Genomic DNA, 23,504 nt, shown 5'->3' on the forward strand with positions numbered 1-23,504 from the left:
ACTCACCGGGGAGCGTCCCCGCCCCTCCAAACGGCTCTGGCCCCGCCCCCGGCCCGGCCCGGCGCGCCCGCCCGGCTGCACCCTGGGCGGGCCAAGGAAGCCACGCTCTGGAGAGTTTTTCCCCTCTAACAGCGTCGGAAGTCGGCGCCTGGCTGCGCTTCCTTCGCCTCCTTTGGGTGCAACAGTCCGGGAGGGCGGCCCGGCCGGCTTTCCCCGCACTCCCTGGCTCTCTGCGAGGGTCGCGGGCGGCTCGCTGTGCTCCGGGGGCAGCCTGGTCCTCCCGCCTGCCTGAGGCACTCCTCCTCCGGGGGCGCCAGGACCCATGGTGAACATGGGGCAGCTCCGTGTGCGGAGGCCCGGCGCTGAGAGCCAGCTCCCAGAGACGAGCGGGGGCCCCTGCCCAGGCCTGAGCCGTGGAGCAGAGGTCGGGAGTCAGCCCTGCGCTGGCTCTGGAGGGCCCAGGTGCACCAGGTCATCACCCCTAGTCTGGGAGGCTCTGCGAAGAGGCAGGCACAGAACTGTAGGCAGGGAATGTGGCGGGGTGCGTGTACGTCTGGGAAGGGGGTCACAGCGTCTTCCAGAAGAAGCCTGGCCACCTGCAGGGGGAGGAGGGGGGCTGAGAGGGGCAAGGCCTAGAGGTTTGGGAGAACTGAGACAGGCTCTTTCTTCCTGGCAGGATGAGGTGGCCCCCTTCTGAGCCTGGCAGGCCCCAGGCAGAGCAGGGATCCTGGGAGCTTGGGCCCACGGCAGCCTCCTGTTCTGTGTGTCCAGCCCGCAGCTCTGCCATTACTTCCTGGCATCACCAGCCTGCAAGCCCCGCCTTCAGCAAGCCCTTGCGCTGGTGGGAGCCTTCCCCAGGATAGGGGTGATACAGGGTGGGCAAAGTCAAGGCAGAGGGACACTCGCAGGCTGCAGGGCCCAGGAGAGGGCTCTGACCCGGCCATCGGAAGGCTTCTTGGGGGAGGTGACACCTGTGTTGCATTTGCCAGAGCAGGACGGGGGAGACCCACCGGGAGAGGGAGTGGCCCAGACACAGGCTGGAGTCAAGGAGGAGCCGCGCGTTTGGAGAAGGGCAAGGGGTCCAGGGGCGCAGGCAGAGCAGCCAGGGCGCCGGCGGTGTGTCCAGGCCCCAGGCATCGCCCTGACACAGCTGCCCCTTGGGCCTGTGGAGAAGGTGGCCATCGGAAGGAGAGTGTTTGCACGGTGGCTCTGTCAAGGTCCCAGGGGCTAGGCTGGGCCGGGAGTGACGGTGACGGCGGTGCTGCGTAGAGGGTGCGGGCTGTGGCCCCGGAGATGCAGGTCCAGCCTGGTGGCGCTGGTGGTGAGCACCATCTGGCTGACGGTGGTGGTCCTGCTGGTGGGCTGGCAGGTTGCGGCCACGGGCGTGGCAGAGTGCTGGGGCTGCGGTCACTGGGGGTGGCGCCGTAGGGCAGCCCACGTGGCTCCAGGTGCCTCGGAGAGGCTGCCCAGGCTTCCACTCAGTGGCCTGGGGTCGTGCCCTCCGAGGAACAAGGTGTCCCCTGCCAACTCTTCCTGCCCCTCCCATGTGCTCTGAGTACCCCATCTCCTGAATAACCTAGGTAACCGTGACGCCTCAGTGGCCTGGGCAGGTGGACACACCTGACCTTCAGGTGGATGCAGTCCAACCCTCAAGCGGACACAGCCTGACCCTCTGACCCACAGCCTGACTAACAGCAACCTTGGCCCGCCTTCCACCCCACCTTGGCCCCGGCCGTGTCCTCACCCTGACCACCTTCTCCACTTCACCCTTTGATCCAAAGCCTCAAAACTGCGGCTGCCCTTCCTGCCAGCAGCCACGGGGCACTCCCCGCGCCCACCACGATGTCCCCCACTACGGCCTCCGCAAGCACAGCCAGGTGGTCATGGGTCACATTTGCGTTGTTTTGTGAGCCATCCAGGCCAAGCCACAGACACCCGGGCCTGCATGAGTAGATACCTGCCCGGCCTCTGCCCAGCACCGGGCCCTGCTGCTCGGGCTGCAGGAAATGGGAGGCCCGGCGGCTTCTGACTCCCGCCCTTTATCAGCCCACGACGCTTCCTGCGGCCAGCGAGGCCTGGGCCCCGTGGCGCCGGGACACCAGGTCAGCAGTGACTCACTGAGAGCCCGGCCTGGGGACACCCTGGCCCACACCCCCTGCCTCCTGAGAACTCCTGCCCTCACCCTGGCCCACACCTGGCTGGCAGGGCCACCCTGAGCCCCCATTCCCCGGTCCTCCCACCATTCTCCACCCACCAGCATCCTCCCCATCTTTTAGCCCTGCCCTCCCTTCCCCATCCCCGACAAGCAGGGCTGAGGTGCCCCACCTCTTTGTGCCCCCCCAGTCCCAAGTGCTCATAGCCAGTAGGGTGGGCAGCCGGGGCTGCAGGGCCCACCAGGGCTGAGCACAAGCTCCTTGCTTTGCCCACCTAGGCGGCCACAAGTTTGCTCGCTACCCACGGGCTCTGCTGTCCCCCAGCTCTGCAAGGCGCACCACACCACACCTTCCAGGGACCCTGACCCCTCCCACCCTCAGCTCTCACTGTTTCTCCCCACACCCTGTCACCCAACCCCAGGTTGGCAGCCCCCCTACCTCCTCTGTGCCCCATCACGGCCTGACCAGTTCCTTCTCCTTCTGGTCTCAGTGTGGACCCCTCTTCCTCCAGGAAGCCTTCCTGGTCTAACCCCTACAATCCTCCCACCCTGGGGCCTCCCATGGATGTCTCCAGTCCATGGAACTCGTCTCTGAGCTTTACTGGACCCTCGGCGGGAACCCAGAGTCCGCTGCTCACTGGCAGAACCCACCTCCCACCCTCGCCCCAGTGCACCCCCCGCCCAGCACGCCCGACGACGCCACGTGGGTCAGGACGGGGACCGAAGCTGGGGACGGGGCAGAGAGGGCCCTGGGAAGCTCGTCTTGGTCTGAGCTCGCAGGGCGCCCCTCCCCAGGTCTGGGGCAGATGTAAATGGCAAGGGAACCAGCTGTCTGGATGGGCCCCTTCCCAAAGGAGAAGTGCCAACCTCTCCCTGGAGCAGGACTCCTTGTGGGACTGACCCACACACATGCACAAGCACGTGTGTGCACACGCACACACAAAACCTGCAAGAGGGTCCTCATCGTGCACACCCAGCATGCCCACTCAGGCCCACCCGGGAGTCCTGTAGCACCGCCTGCTGGCTGACCAAGCAGGACCCCCTTCTGCTTGCCGAGCCTGCGGGGCTAGGAAGTGGGTGCTTCGCACGGCATGTGCCCATGTGTGTGTGGGCACTCCTTCGCACCCTGTGGCCACCATGCCACCTCTACAGCATTCACAGTCCCAGGCCGGGGTCAGTGATGGTCGTTTGGAAAATCTGTCTCTGAATAGCAGCAGTCCTGCCCAGGGCCAGGCTGGGGGTGCACCAACGGGGGCGGGGGATTGAATGCCATCCGCAGGCTGGTGTGCTCCGGATTTCCACCCCTTGTGTGGCCTTTCCGTCACTTCAGGCGCTTCCATCCGCTGCCCCGCGCACCCAGCAGGCCCCCGAACCCACGGCCCCCATCCCCCAGGGACGACCACAGGGGCCTCCTGCGCAGACCCTGCTGGCTCCCCCTCCCTCCGGCGGGCCTCGAGCCTCTGCGCCGCCCTCACCTCCGCGCCGCCCTCCGGCGCACACGACTGCTCGCCCTCTGTGCCCTGCCTGCTGCGTTTCCCCACAGCACGGAGGCCGTTCCCTCCCCGCCGTGTCCCCGGCCCCACGGCCAGCCTCGGAACCTCAGAGCTTCGCCACGAGGCTTTGCCAAGGCCTGCTGAGGCCTTGAATGGGAAATACGTGCTTTCCAGAGTCCTGCCTGTGGCTGGAAGGAGTATCCTGGTAAGGGGCTTTGGTGCGGAGGGAAACCCAGAGGTGGTGAGACCTCAGGGAGACCTGGGGGGTGGGACGGACACAGAGGCAGACACTAACATCTCCATTTCCCATCACTCGACGTGACGTGGCACGTGCAGCTGCCGATCCCAGGGGGCCCACCTCCCTCTGCAGGCAGGCCCTGCCCGGACAGCGCGGGTCCTGCCGGCTTGGCCCTCGCTGACCCAAGCCCTCCCGCCCGAGGGGCGTCCCCCCAGCTGCCAGCTCAGCTCCACACTGCCGCTGAGGCTGGAGGCCAGGGCCACGGTGCCATCGCCCTGTGAAGCGCCTGACGGTCGTTTTCCCAGGCCCCCACCGAGGCGGGCACCTGGCAGACCATGTCCTTATTCACTGTGACCTCCAGATGGGAGGAGCGATTACTCAGTCTGGTCAGTGTGAAGGCCCCTCGCCGCCAAGGGGAGGATAGTCCCCACGCTATCTGGCAGAGCGGCGTTGCCTCTGGTCACCCAGGGTCTCTGGGCTCCAGCGAAGTCTGCGTGGCCTCAGCAGTTTGCTCCCTGTGACGTGTGATGACCCTCCCTGCTCCACCACGGCCCCGTGGGGCCATCCCACGATGTGCCCCCATCATGGCCTCCCACTGGGTTGGCAGTGGATCAGGGTCAAGGTTGTGTTGAGGGCTGGGGTCAGGGTTGAGGTCAGGGTCAGGTCCTACCAATCTGGGGCCCCTGCCCTCACAGGGCCCATTGTGTGGCGACAATGGCTTCCTGAGCCAGGTTCCTCTCCCAGCAGGAAAACCATCAAGCCTCCACTTTGCCACCGCCCACGGCCCCTTTGAAGGGCCTGGGCGGCCAGCGCGAGGCCTGCAGCCTTGGAGCCAGTTCCTCGGCCCCCACCCCTTGCCAGCCTGGCCGGGGCCCAGGCCTCCCCGGGGACCGGCCAACCCTGCAGGCACGTAGGCACAGGACAGCATAGGTGGGCACTGCCCAGTCAGGGGAGCTGCCGGCCACACGCAGGCACAGCCCCAAACGCGGCCGTCACTCAGGAGCTCCTACCCTGAGGAAGCAGTTGGCCCCCGTGTCCCCCAAGAGGCCAGGGTGTGTGTGCAGGGTGGCTGTGTGTCCTACGGACGTGGCAGCTTGGGGCCTGGGAAAGTGTTGGCAGGACACCTGGGCTGGGCCTGGGGAGTAGGGGCCCAGAACCCAAGGCCGTAAGGAGGGCATCAGTCCCCTTGCAGGACAGGGGACAGGCAGAGGGCCTGCCCCAGCTAGGCCAGGCCTCCCCACCAAGCCCAGCTGGTCCTGGGGCGCCCCCTGCTGCCTGGGGTGTGGCTGCATAGCTGGGGCCAGTGCTGTAGGTGGGGCACAGTCTGGGGCCCCCTCAGGTCACAGGCAGCTGGGGTGAGGTGTCCAGCTGGCCCCAGGCTCTGAGAGCTTGGGTGGTCCGCTGGGCACTGTGGCCGCAAGTGGAGGGGTGGCCAGAGCCCGGGCAGCAGGGGCCTGGGGTGACGCTCGGACCCAGGGCTGCAGCTCGGGCTTTCTCTCCACGCTAGTCTTCACCGTCTTGCTGGGCGAGGGGGTCTTCAGTCCCAGGAAGGGAACCGGGTGGGCGTGTGGGGGACAGCGAGCCTTCTTGGATGCCCGTTTAGGGCGGGAGCGGCGCTGCACTGGGGTTTCGGTGGGCAGCGCGGTCCCGGGCCCAGCGGTGACAGCGAACAAAGGCCCTGAACCGAGCCCCGTGGCTTTGACGGTAGCCTTTATTATTCAGGGAACGGGGTGTCCTCGGGGTGTGGGGGCCATGGTCTCTGTTGAACCCTCGTTGTGGCCTGGAAGCCAGGTGGACTGGCCTGGGCAGCCGTGTGGCCGCAGCTATGGGGCTGGGGGGCAACCAAGCCCTGACTCAGCCAGTGCTGGATGGGGGCAAGGCCCCGGCTTCTCCCGACGTGGTCACGGCCGCGCGGGGAGACCCGCAACCATAGATCCCTGTGTACCCTGCCACGCTCTCGGTGAGTCTGTTGAGTCTGTCCTGCTGTGACCCCGGGAGCCGTGCTCTCAGCACGCCTGCTGGACAATCCGTAGGGCGATCCCCAACCTTGCAAGGGGTGACGGGTCCACCTACACCCCTCCCGGGGCCCCACTCAACGCAGGAGTGGGCACCTGGCCCGGAGCTGGCCAGTGACGAGAGGTCCCCACCCCCGGGCCCAGCCCAGCCCAGCCCTCACTCCGCCACTTTTCCAGCCTACTGAGAAGCGGACGGAGAGGCAGGATGTAGAGGACAGCAGAGGGGCTGCGGGGAGAGCAAGAGGTGGATGGGGGACGGGGCACCGGCCCTGGGACGGTGAGACGGAGGGAGGTGCGGTCTGGAACTTGCCATATGGTGCCGAGCTGGTGGGAGCAGCGTTTATGGGGCTGCCAGTGGGAAGGGCGCAGCGGGGGGCTCAGGCTGGGCTCCTTGAGGCGAAGGTGTCAGCAGACCTTCATTCTCAGGGGCCGCCCAGCACCTGCCCCTCCCTCAGAGAGACCCTCCCCCTGCCCACAGGTGGCCTTGGCGGCAGTGGGTGGCCCTCGGTCCGCTGCCTGCCTAGCCAAACCAGAAACCACTGCGGGGCCACACGGGGGCACGTGGGGAGCAGCTGGGAAGAGGCAGGTGTGTGGGCCCGGGCCCAGGGCACACACGGCCTGAGGCTGAGCGAGCTGGTGTGACCTTTAAGTGACCAGTGGCAGCGGGGCACAGGGTAGGAAGGGCTGAGGCTGTGAGCTCTTTGAATGACTGCATAGATGCCATCCACTGTAGACAGTTTTTGGGAGGTGGATGCAGAGGGGCGCTGCCATCATCCCAGCCCTCCTTCTGCCTGACCCCTGACCCCCACCCCCGGGTTCCCACTGCCGGCTCAGGGCACCTGGGACCAAGGTGCTAAGGCTCCAGCTAGGGCAGCACAGAGCAGGCTGGCTCAGGATGTGGCCCATTCCCGAGGGCCCTGGCAGGGGGGAGGTGGGGGCCAGGCCCTCAGGCCTGTCCCCCATTCTTGGAGGAGCCTGAGGCAGTGAGTGGCACGTCACCGGGGCCCACCCAGCCCTGCCAGGAAGGTTACCTGTGGTCCCAAGTCTGTGGCTCAGAGAGGGGCAGGAATGGGCACGGTGTGGGCTGGGTGACCAGCAGATGCCACGTCCTCTCTGGGGAGTGGGCAGCCCTGTCACACATGCCCTGCAGCGAGAGGCACCATCAGGCCCACGGGCACCTGAGCTCGGCCACCACTGGGGTGTGGATCTGGGTCCTGTCAGAGCCCAGCACCCAGCACCCTGAAGGGTGGTCCAGAGGCACGAATGGATAAATGTGTGCACAGATGCGCGTGTTCACGGATGGGCGCAGACGTGTACGAGCTGTACGTGTATGTCTGTGCGCACAGGTGCGTACCTGCAGGTGTGGAGGCCTGCACCCGGGAGAGGGCTCTGGGCCAGCGGCTGGAAGGCCCCGGCTTCAGGCAGACACCAGGCAGTGTGAGTTCCGGGGCCCTGTCTCCTGGCCTCCCCTCCCTCGATCCTGGGGTCAGACGAACAGGTCGTTCTTCGGGGTGGGAGGATGGCATGCAGATGTGCGACGGAGGTGCACACGGGCCTGCACGTCCCCCTTGGGCCAGCACGTGGCAGTGGTGGCCTGCCCGCAGGGCGTGGGCCGTGGCCCAGGGGCACCCCCAGCCACCCTGGGGCTTGACTCCTCCAACCAGACGCCACACCCGGTCACCACCACGTGCCCCCAGACCTCCCCTTCCAGCAGCGCCCTGCCTCGCAGCCTCCCGTCCCCGGGGGTGGAGGAGGCCCAGCTGGGGAAGCAGCCTCACTTCAACTCTGGGCCTCGGCTCGCCCCTCAAACCTCCTCCACCTCCTGCCCGCCTCCACTCCCGGCCTCAGCAGCCTCTCCTCTGCACGCGGACACCCACTCGCAGACCTGAGCCTCACCCTGGCCTCACCTTACGGGGCTGGGCAGCACCGGCCCCTCCCACCCAGCCTCCCATGCCTCCCCCCGGACCCCCTTCTTGCCCAGCCTCCCAGGGGAACCATCCAGCCACAGCTCTGTCTGGAGAGCCAGCCCCGCACAGGCACAGCCAGCGCGCACCCCTCCGCCCTCCCCAGCCGCCAGCTCAGCCCCGCCGGGAGGTTCCCCGAGCACCCCCCTCCCCGGTCGCCTCTGGTCCGGCCCACCACCTGCTCCCTGCGCAGTGCAATGAGCCCCCAGCCCATGAGGCTCCTCTAAGAGCCCCTGCAGCCAAGCAAGCTCTCCTAGCCCCAAGAGGGGCCCAGGGCCAGGATGGCCCACAGCTGGGAAGAGTGGCACAGGGACTTCCAGTGAGGGTGGACATGTCACTGATGGTTCCCCATCAGTCAAGGCCAGGAGCATGGAACTTGGAGGACAGGTACCCCTGCCTCAGCCGCACTCCTCCAGGAAGCAGACAGGGAACTGTAGACCACAGACTCAGTGGCTTTCTGCTTAAGGAACGATCTTTCTGTTTCACCAAGCCAACCCTCCACTCCAGCCTTCCAGGAGCCCTGGAGTCCCGGCTGGCTGCATGGTACAGGCCGAGGGGCACAGCCAATGGCCTCAAAACCCACCCCCTGCAATCTCTGGTGCACTCCGGGAGGGTGCACTCCGGGAGGGGTCTGCCCACCCCAGGGGCGGGGGGGCTGGGCCCTGGGTGGGGCAGAAGCATCTGCCCTCCCCCCGAGGACACCTCCCGGGCAGCGGTGCCCAAGCCAGACCGAGAGTGGTCTCTGGGCCTTCCAATGAGGAGGCCTGGCCCGGGGGGTTCTGGGTGGCAGGAACCATCCGGAGCAGGGCTGCCAAGCTCGAGGCCCCTCTGCCGGCCACGCCTCGGTGGACGGTGAGCCCGATCGCAGCTCAGGCGCGAAGCACCTGCAGCTCTCTCACCCAGGCCGGCCGCGCAGGCTACCTGGCTGGCTGTGCACATGTCTGCTGAGTGATGCCAGCTGGCCAAGCGGCCTCTGGGCTCTTGGGTGCAGATCTGTGGGGTCCCCAGGGCCCAGGCAGTGGCAGGGAGGCGCGAGGGCCTGGCTGGGGACTTCAGCTGGAGATACACGATCAATTCTGGACCGGCGGGACACAAAGTGCTTCTCAGACGTGGCAAGAAGGTGAGGGGCGCGGGGAACCCAGCTCCACACAGGCAGAGGAGGGTCCTGGAGGCCGCCCAGCCCTCCACGCACTTGGACAAGCGGCCGGGGCTCCCTGTGCCTTAGTTTCCTTCCGTGGGACATGACATTGCCGCCTGCAAGGGCTCTTGGGCCGTGAGACCCACCTCTGACCAGATGCAGAAGCTGGTCCGGCCCCCCTTGCTGGGCAGAAACACTCCTTACGTCGCTCAAAACATGGTCGCAACAAACAGCAAGTGCCACAGAGGCCACGTGTGGCTGTGGATGAGGGCGGCGGGGCAGGCGGGCCGGCACCCATCTTGTCACAAGTCTCGGCGCTCACGCCCGTGGGCTGGCCCCAGAGGCCCCATCTGACCCCTCAGGAGATGCCGGGGGGTCCACCAGCAGGACACTGCCGGCAGCAAGGTCACGCCTCAGTAGCCATCGTCATCGTCACCGTCACAGCCGTAATCTGCAAAGCACAAAAGAGTCACGGACACTGAGGGGGCGCTGCGTGGTCAAGCACGCTGCACCCGCCACCGCCCACCCCGTGAGCGGCGCCCCAGGCCAGGCTGCACGGGCCCCACCACCGACGGGGACCGCCGCGTCGGTCCCTTCATCTCTGCAGGTGCCGGGGGCAAGCGCCCGTGTGAGCAGTGCGGGGGTGGGAACCTTTCTCCTGCTGGACGGGCAGCCCAGAGCCCCCAGTCTGCACAGCACAGCAGCTCCTTCTAGCAGCCCTGGCCTCAAAGCCAATACGGCCAATCGTAAGACGCCAGTTCAAATTCCCTTCCAAGGTGCAGTCAGGGGTTCGTGCCCCTTTCCCCGGAAGCCCCCGCCCCGCCCCACCCCACCCGCTTGCGGAGCTGCCGCCCATCATCTCACCGTCGCCGCCCATCATCTGCAGGGCGCTGACACAGGGCTCCCCGTCCTCCTCATCGGGCTCCTCCTCGTCCACGTCCTCCTCTGGGTGGTACGACACAGGCCCACTCTCCACCACGACTGCCGTGGGCCTGACGGGCTCGGCGCCCAGGGAGGGGGGGCTCGGGAGCAAGGCCTGCCGGCGAGGGGGTGAGCTGGGGACAGAGCGTGGCTCCCAGGCCACCGCAGGGGAGTGCTCTCTGGGGTGGAGGGATACTCCCCACCCTTCAAGAGTGGTCAGCGAGGACACCCCGATCCCCCGAGCCTGCCCCTGCAGCTGCCCTGGGACCCCTCAGGGGCCCTGCCTCCCTGCTTCTCCCTTCTGTTTCCTAGGCCAGACCAGGACCCCAACAATAAGAAGGGAAGACCCCTGAACCCCAAGACAAGGGAAGAGGGAAGGCCGCTGACTGCGCTGGACCCTGGGACCTGGGCCTGGCTTCCCATACGGAGGGTCGCGATGGCTGTGGGCTGGCACACACTGGTGGGCTCAGGCTTTCAGGCCCCGGGCCGCCCCTGGGCCTCCCTCTGGCTGGGCTGGGCTGGGCTGCTGGCACTCCCTCCCTGACAGGCGCTCACAGACACGGTGCCGGGCGTCTGCTGTTTCCCAAGGATCCCTGTCCCCCGGCTATGTCGACACAACGCACCTCTCCCACGGCCACCTTCTTAGCTGGCTGCGTCGACACCATCGGCCTCAACCTGGAAGAGAGCACAGCACGGTGGCCTCAGCCCAGGCTGCACCATCGGCCACGAGGACACGGGCCCCGCTGGAAGGCCGTTCTCTGACGGCGGCATCTGGCCAGATGTAAAGGACGACGGTGTACTGAGGCTCCCGTGGCACCACCCTGCCTGGGTCTTGTCCGCCCAGTGGCTGCGCCTGGGCCCTGAGCGCTGCCCAGTCACCTCCTCCACCCAGGCCCGGTAGCCCGCCCCGCCCCCGCCCCTGCACTGTCCTTCCCCCCACCCCACCGGCTGGGCAGGGGGCTGGGCCTCTTCACGTCTACCCCACAGACATGGCGCAGGCAAGATTCTTCCCCCGGGGCCTGGGTGAGCACTGCACCCACAGGCAGGGCAGGGCCAGGGTGCTGGGGATGGGGGCGCGGGGAGCCAGAAGCAGCCGGAAGTCTGGATTTTTGTATGAAAGCTTCTTTTTAAATGTTGGCAGCAAATTCAAATTTCATTGAAGCCACTCTGCAGGGCGACAGAAGGTCCCTCTGGACAGAAGCCCCATGTACTGATCAATACTCGGTGACGGATAAACACGGGAATCACACTGCCCTGCCACCAGGCACCCCAGGTCAGCTGTTTTCTGAAGCGGTCCTGGGCTATCTGCCCCCTGCCACCCCCATACTTCCAGGAGAGCGTGTGGAGGCCGTGGGCAGCAGCTGCTGTGGGAGACCCGTTCAGTCCTCCCACTGGTCCCTCCTGAGTTTCCCTGTTGCTGGAAGAGGAGAAGGGCGAGAGGCACGTTCTAAGACCCAAGCCCCGCCCCGCCCCGCCCCGCCCCTCCCCTCCCCTCCCCTCCCAGCCTGAGAGCCTTGGTTGCCTGCTCCACCCCACCAGGCCCAAGGCACCGGGCACCCACTTCTGCTAACAGCACCCCTTCCAATGGGCTTGTTCTTCCTCCCTCGGACCCTCCAAACACAAAACGCAAGGCGCTTTCTACACAAAACCACTGCAAGGGGCTGGGGGCGCACACCAAGGCTCCCCGGATGCTGCTGACCTGCCCAAGGGCGACGGCGGGACTCCCACGGGAGATGAGGCAGGTCCTCCCCCCAGCCCTGGCCGCGGGAGCCATCCAGACCCAGGGACCCCCCACCAGACCTGGGCAGGGGCAGAGCCCACGCTGCAGCCGCTTCCCTCCAGGGCATGGCTTGAAGGAAGATGTGCGGGGGCAGGGAGGGGGCGCAGGTGATCAAGCTGCACCCACGGCGGCCCCAGCCCCGCACAGTCCGCTACCCTGGGCCCTCCTGGCTATCTGGCCCAGCCCTGCTGTGACGTGCCAATGAATGCTGGGCACACGGGGAATGGACCCTGTAACAGCCTCCGACAGCGGACACCTGACGGCGGGGGTCTGGCCCGTCAGGCCAGGTCTGGGCAGCCCGCCCCGTGAGGGCCTCGGCAGCAGTGGCTCCGGGGTCTCACAGGAAGCCCTCGCTCTACACGGTCTGGGGCTGCAGCCTGGAGGGGACAAGGCGGCGGCTCACGCAAGGCTGTGCCCAAGCTCAGAGGAAGCCCCTCCCACACGGACGGCTCTCCGGGTCCCCACCTGTCACCTGGGGAGGCGTGAGCTTGGAGCCACAGCTGCAACAACCCGAGGCCCAGCAGAGAAGTCCAGAGTCCCCAGAACCCAGGAGGCGGGAGCCGGTGGCGCGCTCCCTACCGACCGAGGCCAGCCCGGCCGGGGGAGCGCGCCGTCAGCGGACGGGGTGAGAACGGCTCCTGATGTGAGGGCCGGCAGGAGGCGGGTCTGGGTCTCGGGCCCTCCTCTCGAAGCGCGCCCGGCAGCCGGTGACTGGCTGGGCCTCTCGGGGGGTCTGTGGGCACCTGGGCACACGCTCCTCCCCTCCGCCCGCGGCCCCGCCCAGCCGGTGGCCTGGAGGGCCCGTGGCTGCCCCACAGGGCCGCTGCCCCACCGCTTCTGCAAATGCACCGCGGGCGCCAGCCGCCAAAATGCTCACAGACGGACGGCGAACACCACGTCCACGAGGGGACAGCCGGACCGTGCGACGGGGCTCGGCCACAGCACTTTGCACTGACAAACACAGGCTGAACCTGAGCTCTGGGAAAGCAGCCCCCGTCACCCCCGTGCACGGTGATGGGAGCAGGGGATGCCGAGCTTGGGGGTGAGGCGCCCCCTCGCCAAAGGACGAGGCTGCCTGCCACGACCCGGGAGCACAGGCAGCGACCACACCGTGTCCGGGCGGGGCGCTTCCCAGGCTCCAGGAGAGCGGCGGGCGGGCCTCCCGCAGTGCCCGCTCTTGTGCCTGTCATCAGAAGGGAGCACGGGGACACCCAACAGGACCAGGACCAGCTGTCCGGACACTGACAGGCTGTACTGGGCGCTTGGGGACTTGGAGGCGTGGGGTCTCGAGGAACAAGGGAGAGGGGTCACCAAATTACAGAAGAAGTGTCGCAAAAACTGCGAAAAATGATTACTCCCACTTTAGAGAACAGAAATGCAAATCAGAACATCTTTAACTTCTCAGATGAGTCAGGACGAGAAAACGGTAGCGCCAGAGAAGAGGGGGTCAGGTGGTGGGAGTGCAGCCCCAGAGGGCCCTCCCCTCTGGAATCCCCCCGCGAGCACAGCCAGGGGCCAGGCTGCGGGCACACCGACCACCCTCGGCCGCGGCAGGGGCTCTCGGCCTGGGGCGGGGGGCACTGCAAAGCTGCCTGGACCTGGCCCCACCAGCCGCCATCAGGAGGGCCCTGTGGTCGCGCTGGTGTCTTCCCCACCCTATCCCACTTGCCCCATCAGTGGTTTGCTCTCCCTCAGCGGAGAGAGCAGGGGGATGGGGGACGGGCAGGCAGTGCGCAGAGCATGGCGGGGGGCCCTCCCGGGAGAACGGACCCCTGGGGTGGAGAATGGGCCCGGCCCACAAGTCTCTTCAAACAGAACAGACCCCGATGCCGCAGGAGCCCTTCCAGGGCTGAAGCCCTGCTCAGCTCCTGGCCAGGGCAGCGGGGGCCACGCTGGACACCGACACTGGTTCCCAGCACACAGGTGGGGAACGCCCCACAGCCCTGCGCCTGCCCGACACCCAGCCCGCCTGGCACGGTACCTTTTCCCCACGCTGGCCACGGGATCAGCCCCGCTCCTGCTGGCTGGCGTTTTCCGCCGAGACAGCTTCCTGGCTCCAGTCCTCTCCTGAGGCCGGGCGTCCTCCTTGTGTGGGCCGCCCCCGCCCTTGCTGTCGAGGTCCCGGAGCACGCTGTAGTTGATCTTGCTGGAGATCTTCTTCTGCTCCAGCATCTTCTCGATGGCCTCCCCGGCCGTGCTAGCCTGGATCGGCTCCCGTCGCTTGCAAGACTTCTTGGGCTCGATGGAAACACAACATTACGTTTCCTGTAGGTCTTGGTCCTATGAACCTGCCAGGTGCCACTCAGGACGTGGGAGCGGGGCTCAAGCAATCAGGGTCGGCTGGGGAGTCTTACTCTCCCTGGAGAGTGGGGCACAGGGCAGTCCAGTGCTGGAGGAGCCACTGGGCAGCTGCAATCTGCCTACAGCCCACCGTGCAGAGCCCCGGCCGGGCTGGGCCCCAAGCGGGCTTCCCCAGGTCACAGGGCGGGGGCGGGGGCTGGCCGGGCATCTGCCAGTGGGAGGCCAGCACAGCGCAGGGTGGGCGGCCGGGAGCTCTCAGGTCCCTGAGGAAGAGGCGGCGCCCTACCTTGTGCTCCTTGTAGATGCCAAGCTCCCTCTCCTTCGCGATTCTCGCTTCTTTCTCTGAAAGGTCAAGGAGCGGGGTCAGCAAGGCTGGCGCCCCAGGGCACCTGGGCGGGTGGGGGTCCGCGAGGCCCGCGTTCCAGGGCGCCTGGGCGGGCACTCACCCCTCTGCTCCCGCAGGTACTCGGCATTCTCCCGCATCCACAGCTCGGCCTTCACGCGGGCTTCGGCCTCGTTCAGGATGTACTGGGGCAGAGCGCAGCGTCACCATCAGAGGGCACGCCCAGAGCTCAGCTCTGCCAACGTGCGCCCCTTCATACACGCGGGTCAGGAAGCAGGCCTCCGACCCAAGAGGGAACGTGTGTGGAGAGCCGGCTAACACCCTGGTGTCCTCCAGCCTTTCCAGGCCGGCCTGAGGGCCGCATCCATGAACCAACCCTGCAGCAAACGCCCCCCCACTCCTGGCAGTTTGTGGTCCCCCGGGGCACGGGAGCCAGGCCAGCCAGAGTGCAGGGACGTGGGTCCCGGAGAAGGAACTGAGGTGAGGGCTCAAGACGCCAACTTAAGAACACGCAGGTGGCCTCAGGCACAAGGTGATTGGTGACAAATCAGGGGAAAGGCTTCCCGCCTGTCAGAGAACAAGCATTGCTGGACAAACTGCTAAGAGCCCGTCCGAACGACGGCAGGCCCGGGGGGATATGGAGCTGTGCCCCCAGCCCACAGGAGCTTCCCAATGGGGCGTAGCCTGGCACTCCACGGACCCCAACCAGCACCCCTCGGGAAGGCCACTGAGAGCTCACGGCGCTTACTCTGTCGATCTCGAGGTCATCGATGCCGCTGAGGTCTAGCTCACCGTCCCCGGAAGCATCTTCTAGAGGGAAGCACAGCCTGGCATTTAGGGTCAACGTCCAGTTAAACGAGCGCATACATCACCTGGGCCATCTCAGGACTCGGGGGTGCGGCCAAGGGCTTCTAGCAGCCGCTTCCTCCCGGCCGCCAGCCGGTCCCGGCCCCATCCCTGCGAGTGCAGGGCACAGGGGGCAAGGCTTACATCCCAGCGCCGAGTGGAAGCAGCAGGATGCTAACTTGGAAGACCTCCCAGACCTCACGCTCTCCTGTACAGAAAGCTTTTCAGATCAACAGGCCCAGGAGAGGGGGCCTCGGGCAGCCTTCCGTGACCACGCTCAGGACACCCCCAAAACCTGTCGGCCACCACCCTCCTGCCCCAGCTGGTCAACAGCACAACCTGCACGGCCCAGAAACCGGGGCCGGCCCTCCTGTGGGCCGCCCCTCCTGTGGGCCGCCGCTCGTCATCTAACGGTTCTCTGCCCCGTCCTGTTGGTTCCAGCCCGACGGGAACCGGGAATGCCCTCCTGCCAGCAGGCTGTCGGGGATGCTCTCCTGTCGCGTTGCCGCTCCGCGGCGGAGGCTGGGCGCTCAGACACACCCCCACGCCCCTCTGCGGTCAGCCTCGCTCCCCTTGCTCTCTCAGCTCCAGCCAGCTTGGCCTCTTTCTGTCCAGGTCGCAGTGCCCCCAGCTGCCTCAGGGCCTTTGCACATGCCCTCTGCTCAGTGAGCTGTGGGACCTGCTCCGGGTTCCACTCATACGGCAGCCCCTTTGGGGTACAACCCACCTGTACCTAACTGATGGGCTGGGTCTGTGTCACATCCCTCTCCCCTCTAGACCACCAACGCCACCACAGTAGGCGCACGACCGCCCATCGCCACGCCCAGCCACAGGGCACGGGAGGAACATCTGAGCAGCGTCCCTCTCACAGAGGCTCCTCGCACACAGAGGCCAAGCCCTTGGCGCCCAGAGGAGGCAGGGCCCACCTTACGGTGAAACTGCGACAAGACCAAACCCGCCGCCCTCCCGGAGCCGCCTGCACGCCAGGCCCCCCCGAGGGAGGAGCAGCTGGGCCCCTGCGCAGGTGCCCCGGCACTGCAGGCACTGGAGCCCAGCAAGTGACATCCGTCCGACCAGTGGAGATGCCGCCTTTGGCCGACACTTTCCCACCAGGTTAGATGCAGAGGCGCGGGCAGGGGATGCCAGTCTGTCCCTGTGGCCCCTCTGTAGCATGTGGCCTCTGCACTGAGGCCTCCCGAGTTGCACAGGGGCAGGAAGGAGCCTCCAGCCACAGCCCGACCAAACCGAGGGCTCTGGTCAGCGGAGGAGGGTCCCGGAGATGCTGACAAGCCCTGCGGCATTCGGGCGTCAGCACAGCTGGGGTCACTGACTGCTCACACAGCCTGCAGCGGAGCTGGCAGGGCCCCTCCCAAGCCCACCCTTCTCGGAGGCCCCTCAGAAGCAGCACCTCCAACTCCCACAGGCGGGGGGGGGGGACGACCCAGGCCTGGAAACCCCACCCCACCCGCCCGGAGGAGCTCCCCGCCGTCTCTCCACCCACCCTGCTCCCCCAGTCCCTGGGCGCTCACTGGGGTCCCGGCTCTGCGAGGAGATGCACTCTCGGATGGAGTCCGAGATGCCCAGACTGGCCGCGGTGGGCAGAGGGCCGAGCAGGGACTCCAGGGCGGGGGGCCTGCCGCCTCCCTCAGGGCCTCCTGCCGCTTCCGAGCTGCCAGGAATGCCTCCCCCAAGGAGCTCCTGGTAGAAGTCCTTGTTCAGGTGGCTGGCCGCGGCCTCCAGCTCTTCATCCTCGGCGTCCTCCTCACCAAACAAGCTGGACGTGGTGTCCTCAACGGAGCCTAGGGACACAATTTCACGCACCACCTGTTACCCAGGCAGGAAGCCAGAGAGCCCGCTTGGTGAAGAGGAGCGTTTCCGCCCAGCTGCAAAAGGCACTTATTCCAAAAGATGTGCCTTGTCCCAAGGGCGCCCAACACCCACCCGCCCGTGAATGGGCCTCAGCCCACACCTCACACGTGACGCAAAGATTAACTCAAAATGGATCAGATGTGAACCTAACAGCTAAAACTGTAAACATTTCAGAGAAACAATGGGAAGATAGGTGACTGTGAATTAAACCGGAACTTCTTATACATGACGCTGAAAGCAGAATCAATAAAGCACTGATAAGTCGGATTTCATCAAAATTGAGAACTCTACCTTTGAAAGACACTGTTAAGACAAAAAAACAAGCTGCAGACTTACCTGCAAATCACACATCTGACAAAGCACTTGTCTCTAGAATGTGTAAACAACTCTGAAAACACACAACCCAATAAAAAATGGGCGAAAGGTTTGACCAGAGACTCCAGCAGTGGCGACGTGGGTGATAAACAGGTACGCGTCATGCTGTCACGACGGACCTGCAAGCCTGCATGCCCCGCCCCCTCGCACAGCCACACCAGTGCGAGGGGCACGGAGGGATGGACGCCACGCTCCCGGTGCCACCACATTGGAAAACAGTCAGATGCTTTCTTAAAGACTTAAACACGTCTCCCCCTGACCCAGCGATTCCACTCCTCAGCATTTACCCAAGGGAAAAGGAAATAAAGACAGTTACATGATGGACTTTCCCAGTGGCACAGTGGTTAAGAATCCGCCTGCCAATGCAGGGGACACGGGTTCAAGCCCTGGTCCAGGAAGATCCCACATGCTGTGGAGCAACGAAGCCCGTGGGCCACAACTACTGAGCTTGTGCTCTAGAGCCCGCGAGCCACAACTACTGAGCCCGCGCACCTAGAGCCCATGCTCAGCAGCGAGAGAAGCCCATGCACCGCAACAAAGAGTAGCCCCCGCTCGCTGCAACTAGAGAAAGCCTGCGTGCAGCAACGAAGACGCAACGCACCCAAAAATAAATAAATAAATTAATTAATTAAAAAAACAAAGACAGTTACACGAATGTTCACAGCAGGTTACGTGCAACGGTCCAAGACTGGAAATAATCCCGGGGTCCTTCCACCCCGGACTGGGTGCACTCGGGCACCACTACTCCACAAAGAGGGCTGATCTAGCGACGGACGGCTCAGAACAACTACACAGAGTGAAAAAGCCAGAGGAGAAACAGGGTACACACTACACGATCCCACGTACGTAAACAACACGACTAATTTCCAGCAATAGGAGGCAGCTGCACACCGGGGTGGGCACTCGCCGGGCCCTGGGCCTGGAATACACACCCCCGACCACGCGCACAGCTCCCTCACGCCCTCTTGGCCCCTTGCTTGGAAGCCCACGCCATTACCGTGTGTGTCACCGGACATCCCGCAGGAGGGCCAGCAGAGGGAGGACATCAGTCGGTCCGCTCTGTCCGCCGTGGGGTCCCAGGGCCCAGTGCCCTGCACGCATGCGACACGTCCTCCGGAGGGAAGGACTCGTACCTGCGTCCGTGGCCCGCGTCCCCCTCCACCCCTCCTCCAGCCCAGCCTCCGTCCTCGCCGCAGAGGAGGGGACGCGGGAGCTGCGGCTTCCTTGCCGGGGCTGGGAGGCTCAGGGGCTGGTTCACGAGGAGGCAATGGATCCGAGGAGCGACCCATGGCCAAGGCGGGCCGGGCCCGTCCCTTCATTCTTGACACAACGGATGAAACGTGGAAATGGTCCAGATAACCAAACGGCAGGGGCGTGGAAGAGGACACGTCCCCGACGGTCTCCCCAGAAGGGAAGCGTGTGAAAAGCTGGAACTGGAGCAGGAGACGAGCGGCCCCTCCACAGTGCCTGGTAAGCGTGACAGCGGCCGCTGACAGCCGGGCGGGGGCAGGAGAGCGAGCCTGTGTCCGCCCCACTGCTGGGCAGGTGCAAACAGGTGCTGCCCGAGAAACGGAGGGCTGAAGAAACCACGTGAAGGAAACCACTGGGACAAAACCCAGACCTTCCCAAGGTCCAGAAAACACCAAGCAGAAAGGCACATAAGCAGACATAAAAGAGCTCGCTTCCACTGTTGAAAGAGAAAAAGCTCTCAGGCTGGATCAGAAAGCAGAGCTCAATTCTCTGCTGTCTAGAAGAGGAGGACACGGACGGAACAGGTGGGGCAGGCAGAGCAGAGACCACCAGGCATGCCCCCAGGCCGTGGAGGGCGCCAGGCACCAAAAACAAGCCAGCCTCAGCTGGAACACGGCGGCCACCTCTGTCTGCAAGAGGACCTCAAAGCTGACGACGTGACCAGTGAGATGCCCCGACAGACACAGAGCCCAGCCCAGCTGGACGGGAGCAGAGGGGGCCTCCTCCCAAGCACCACTGGCGTCTCCAACCAGCGGACCTGTGGCCACAAGAGTTGATGGCACAAGGGAGGGACAGCGCCAGCAACACACTCGGTCACAACGCAGTAAATGTGGAGGTTAACAACAAAATCAGAAAACAAAAGCCCCCGCCCCAACTCTTAACTCCCTCACTTGACTCTTAGCACCAAAGACAAATATAATCTGAGACCGTGAGCAGCGCAAAGCGTCTGATACCAGGACAGCGGATCGCAGCTCAAACGACACTCGGGCCCTGCCCTGCGTGAGTGTGTCACAGGAAACCAGCCAGGCAGTGACCTCAGTTTAAAACAAGGAGAGAAGCTGCGAGGAGGACAGAGCAGAGGGAAGCGGAAATCAGCAACAGTGTACAGGAAGGCAGCAGGGTTCATAAATCAGTGCGAGAGCTGGTTGAACGGGAAATCAACAACCTAGCTAGGTTTAAAAAACCCAAAAAAACACAGAAACAAACTATGCAGAATAAGAAAGGATAAAAATGAAAACAACCAGAGAAACAATAAAGCCAAAAGTATTGTTAGATACAAGTTTGTTCAAATCTGTGCCTGGATGGGACGCCGTGGCAGCCTAAGAACAGAGAGGTTCACCGTCTGGCCAGGCAAGGCCTTCCCAGAACCATGGGACACTGTGGAAATGATGGATCACATTCACTGACCCAAGAAAACCCTGTGTTCTCTCCGCAGACCCTGCAGACATCAGAAACACTCCCTGACGGCTGAGATTGGACGGCTCAGTGAAAACGGCGGTGGGTGTTTCCTTTACAGGACAACGTGGTATTTCAGCCCAAATCCTGTACCGTGTGTCCCGGGCAGCACGGAGGCCTTATGGGGAAGCCGGATGACATGCCCATTGTCACAGCCAAGACTCAGCATGGTCTTTAAGGGTCAAGCAATGGACTAGGCAAGAGCAAGAAAGTAGGGGCCTAAAAATCGTGAAGGGCAGTAAAATACCACTATTTGTAGATGACCTAACTCACCAATTACCTGAATAATCCGATGATGAACTGAGAAGTACTCAAAGCAGTAACAGAATCCCTAACATACAAGAGCACAAAAGCACCACCTAGAAATCAGTATCTTCCACAAACACAGCAGTTGAAGACGCCACTTATGGCAGCAACAGAGAAGGCAGTGCAGCTGGGACCCAAAGCACCTGAGGCAAGGCCTCCGACTCAGAAGAAAACCCCCGGGAGGGAGACACCCCACTCTCGCTCTCGGGGGGAGGACGGCGCCAACCTGCTCCAGGTGATGGACAGGGTGGAGAGCTGCGCTGGGGCGGGCGGCGGCCAGGATGACTCTGAAGATGGGACGAGGAAGTGAACGAGGGGGGCAGCTACAGAGCCCCAGGGGAGGGCGGTGAGCAGGTGCTCGCCTTCCAGACTGGACGACTGACGGAACCAACGCTTACTCAGCACCCGGCCCTGTCCTGTGAGCCAGAGAGGGGGTGGGAGGGCGCCGGCCGCGGACCCGCAGAGTGTGAGCGGAGGGGGCGCCCCAAACCAGCCGGGGTGTCCCCGGAGCACGGCAAGGGAGCCAACGTGGGAGAAATGAAAACCACACATGCACAAAGAGATCTGTCCGAGGGGGCTCACGGCAGCTTCACGAGGCCCCAAACCAGAAACGGGGTTGCACACGAGATGCGATGGGACGCGGGGAGAGGCGGCAGCGGGGAGGGCTGTGTGGGCCGCGGGCGCAGGGCGAGCTCTTTCCCACAGGCAGCGTCTGCCAGTGAGTGAGTAGCCTGAGGGCAGCGGGGGCAGGAGACTGGTCTGGAAGACTTGGCCGCCCCGGAGCTGCTGGGGACACAGGGTGGCTCGGGGTGTCCTGGGAGCAGCGGATGCCCAGCTCGGTGCGCGGAGGCCTGGGGCAGGGGTGGAGCCAAGAGGCAGGACGCACGGCCACGGTGGGGGCAGCAGGAGGGGCAGCGAAGCTCGGCGGCGGGGCAACTGCCGGACACGGGTGAACTGAGCCAGCGGGTGAGGAGACGTGGCTGGACTCACCATCTTTTGTCAGGCTGGCAAGGGCCCCCTTTGCCTTTGGCCGGCTGTTTTCTAGTTCAATCTCAATTGCGTCCTGGTAGCTGGATATTTCACCTGAAGCAATAAATTAACAGCAAAAAGTAAGCACAGGGGACTTCCCTGGTGGTCCAGTGGCTAAGACTCTGCGCTCCCAGTGCAGGGGGCCTGGGTTCGATCCCTGGTTGGGGAACTAGATCCCACACGCGTGCCGCAACTAAGAGTTCACATGCCGCAACTAAGGAGCCCGTGAGCCGCAACTAAGGAGCCCGTGTACCGCAACGAAGACCCGGCGGAAACAAACAAACTAACTAACTAAATAAATAAAATGTTTAAAAAAAAAAAGCAAGCACACAATCCGTTCCTGTAAGGACCTGAAGCACCCGTACATTAAGATAGGCTGGTTACCTTCCACTTCCTCCAGCTGCTTTGACAGGACTTGTTCCAGCTGAAAAGGAAGAGGACGAATGCGTTTAGCGAAAGGAGCGAGAGCGGTGCCTGCCAGCACCCGGTGGCCTCTCGACCCCAGCGCAGGTCCCCAGCCTGACGAGAGGGACTCGGGCTTCAGGCCCCCCGAGACATGAGCACCAGGGCCCTCAGGGAGGCGGCTTGCCCCAGAAACTGTACGGGATGCACTGAGGGGGGTCTAGGGAGACCCCAACAGCAGACGAGATGGCTCGGGGCCCAGGAGGGACTGTGCTCCGTGTGGCCCACCCTGGCCCCGCCCGGGCTCAGCACCCCGCCCCCGCTTCAGTCTTCGCAGCTACGCCACTGTTGTGAAGCAAGAGCAGGAAACGGGTGGGGCAGCCAGGCCCGGTGTGCGGGGGGCCCACCTGCTTCATCCGCAGCTTCCTCTGCCCAGCTGTGTAGGACGGGGGGTCGCACTCCTCCTCCAGGTCGACCTTCATGAACTCGTCCACGGTCAGCTGACTGGTGGGGGTATCTTCAAACTCTGTGAGCCTGAAACAGACGTTTGAAAGGGAACCTGGTGCCCGAGAACAGCGCTCAAACCAGCACCCAGGGCTTCCCTGCTGGCAAAGGGGTTGGGAATCCGCCTGCCAATGCAGGGGACAAGGGTTCAAGCCCTGGTCCGGGAAGATCCCACATGTCGCGGAGCCACTAAAGCCCATGTGCCACAACTACTGAGCCTGTGCTCTAGAGCCCACGAGCCACAACTACTGAGCCCGCGTGCCACAACTACTGAAGCCTGCACACCTGGAGTCCGCGCTCTGCAACAAGAGAAGCCACCGCGATGAGAAGCCCGCGCATCGCAACGAAGGGTAGCCCCCGCTCGCCACAACTAGAGAAAGCCCGCGCGCAGCAAAGATCCAACACAGCCAAAAAATAAATAAAATAAATTAAAAAAAAAACAGCACTCCGTTTACAAAACAGTCCCTCAGGGGTGCTGGTTCCCAGGCCCAGCACCCTGCCACACACAGCTGTGAGCACAGGCCCGAGGGCTGTCCGGCAGCCTCTCAGCCCCTACTCTATCCTGCCGATAGCTTGGGCCCCTGGGAGAAAAAGGCACGGCACTCTCATTGCTCCCCCAGGTAGACTCAAGAAGGCCCCAGAAGGAAGGAGGCCGAGCCACCAGTCCCAGGCAGGCAGGGCTCCTGTACTGCAGTGTGCCCAGCCATAATTAACTCTTGTCCATTTCCTACATTTTATACCATCTTTAAAATGTTCAACAGAAAAATTTTTAAAGAGAACCAGAGTTCAAATAAGCAAAATAAACTTCTCTCTGCCTTTGAAAACTGCCATAGGATATGATCTCAGTAGAAAGACAGCCGTCAAGAGCTCCAGACTCAGGGTAAACACCCTGCGCTGACGGCTGTGCCAGCGACTCTGGGCTGGTGACTCTCTCGTCACAGTCTACGTGGAGCTCCTGCTGGAGCTGCCGCAACGACCCTGTGAACACAGTATCCAAAGCAGGGGCTCGCCCGACCACTCCGTTACAGGGACACAGTGGCCCTCTGCTTGAGCCTGGCTTCCCCCAGGGAGACCGGTCACTCAGGCTGCACCAGCCAGGAGACAGACGAGGCCACTCTCGGT

General features: G+C 64.3%; 1 protein-coding gene and 1 long non-coding RNA gene across 11 annotated transcripts in view; both read right to left on the minus strand.

Moving 5' to 3' along the window:
- Positions 1-5,578: 5,578 nt before the first annotated feature.
- LOC132360786 (uncharacterized) lies at positions 5,579-7,830 on the minus strand. Its single transcript, XR_009501180.1, has 2 exons — positions 7,253-7,830; positions 5,579-7,042 (listed from the first exon to the last, which is right to left on the minus strand). It is a non-coding gene; the product is annotated as an uncharacterized LOC132360786 (long non-coding RNA).
- Positions 7,831-8,316: 486 nt separating this feature from the next.
- BRF1 (BRF1 RNA polymerase III transcription initiation factor subunit) overlaps positions 8,317-23,504 on the minus strand; it is a 71,918-nt gene continuing 56,730 nt past the window's right edge. For 9 of the 10 annotated variants that reach the window (XM_059915159.1, XM_059915160.1, XM_059915157.1 and 6 more), the window contains 11 exons: positions 22,286-22,412; positions 21,861-21,900; positions 21,438-21,530; positions 16,721-16,990; positions 15,094-15,155; positions 14,449-14,530; positions 14,289-14,344; positions 13,683-13,939; positions 10,545-10,596; positions 9,865-10,036; positions 8,317-9,451 (listed from right to left, as the gene is read on the minus strand). In XM_059915159.1, coding sequence (XP_059771142.1) covers positions 9,414-9,451; positions 9,865-10,036; positions 10,545-10,596; positions 13,683-13,939; positions 14,289-14,344; positions 14,449-14,530; positions 15,094-15,155; positions 16,721-16,990; positions 21,438-21,530; positions 21,861-21,900; positions 22,286-22,412 — 1,249 coding nt within the window. In that variant the 3' untranslated portion in view covers positions 8,317-9,413. The remainder of the gene's footprint in view (positions 9,452-9,864; positions 10,037-10,544; positions 10,597-13,682; positions 13,940-14,288; positions 14,345-14,448; positions 14,531-15,093; positions 15,156-16,720; positions 16,991-21,437; positions 21,531-21,860; positions 21,901-22,285; positions 22,413-23,504) is intronic. The other variant, XM_059915158.1, reaches the window with a different exon arrangement.

This window comes from Balaenoptera ricei, chromosome 2 (genome assembly GCF_028023285.1).
Source record: "Balaenoptera ricei isolate mBalRic1 chromosome 2, mBalRic1.hap2, whole genome shotgun sequence".
NCBI lineage: Eukaryota > Metazoa > Chordata > Mammalia > Artiodactyla > Balaenopteridae > Balaenoptera > Balaenoptera ricei.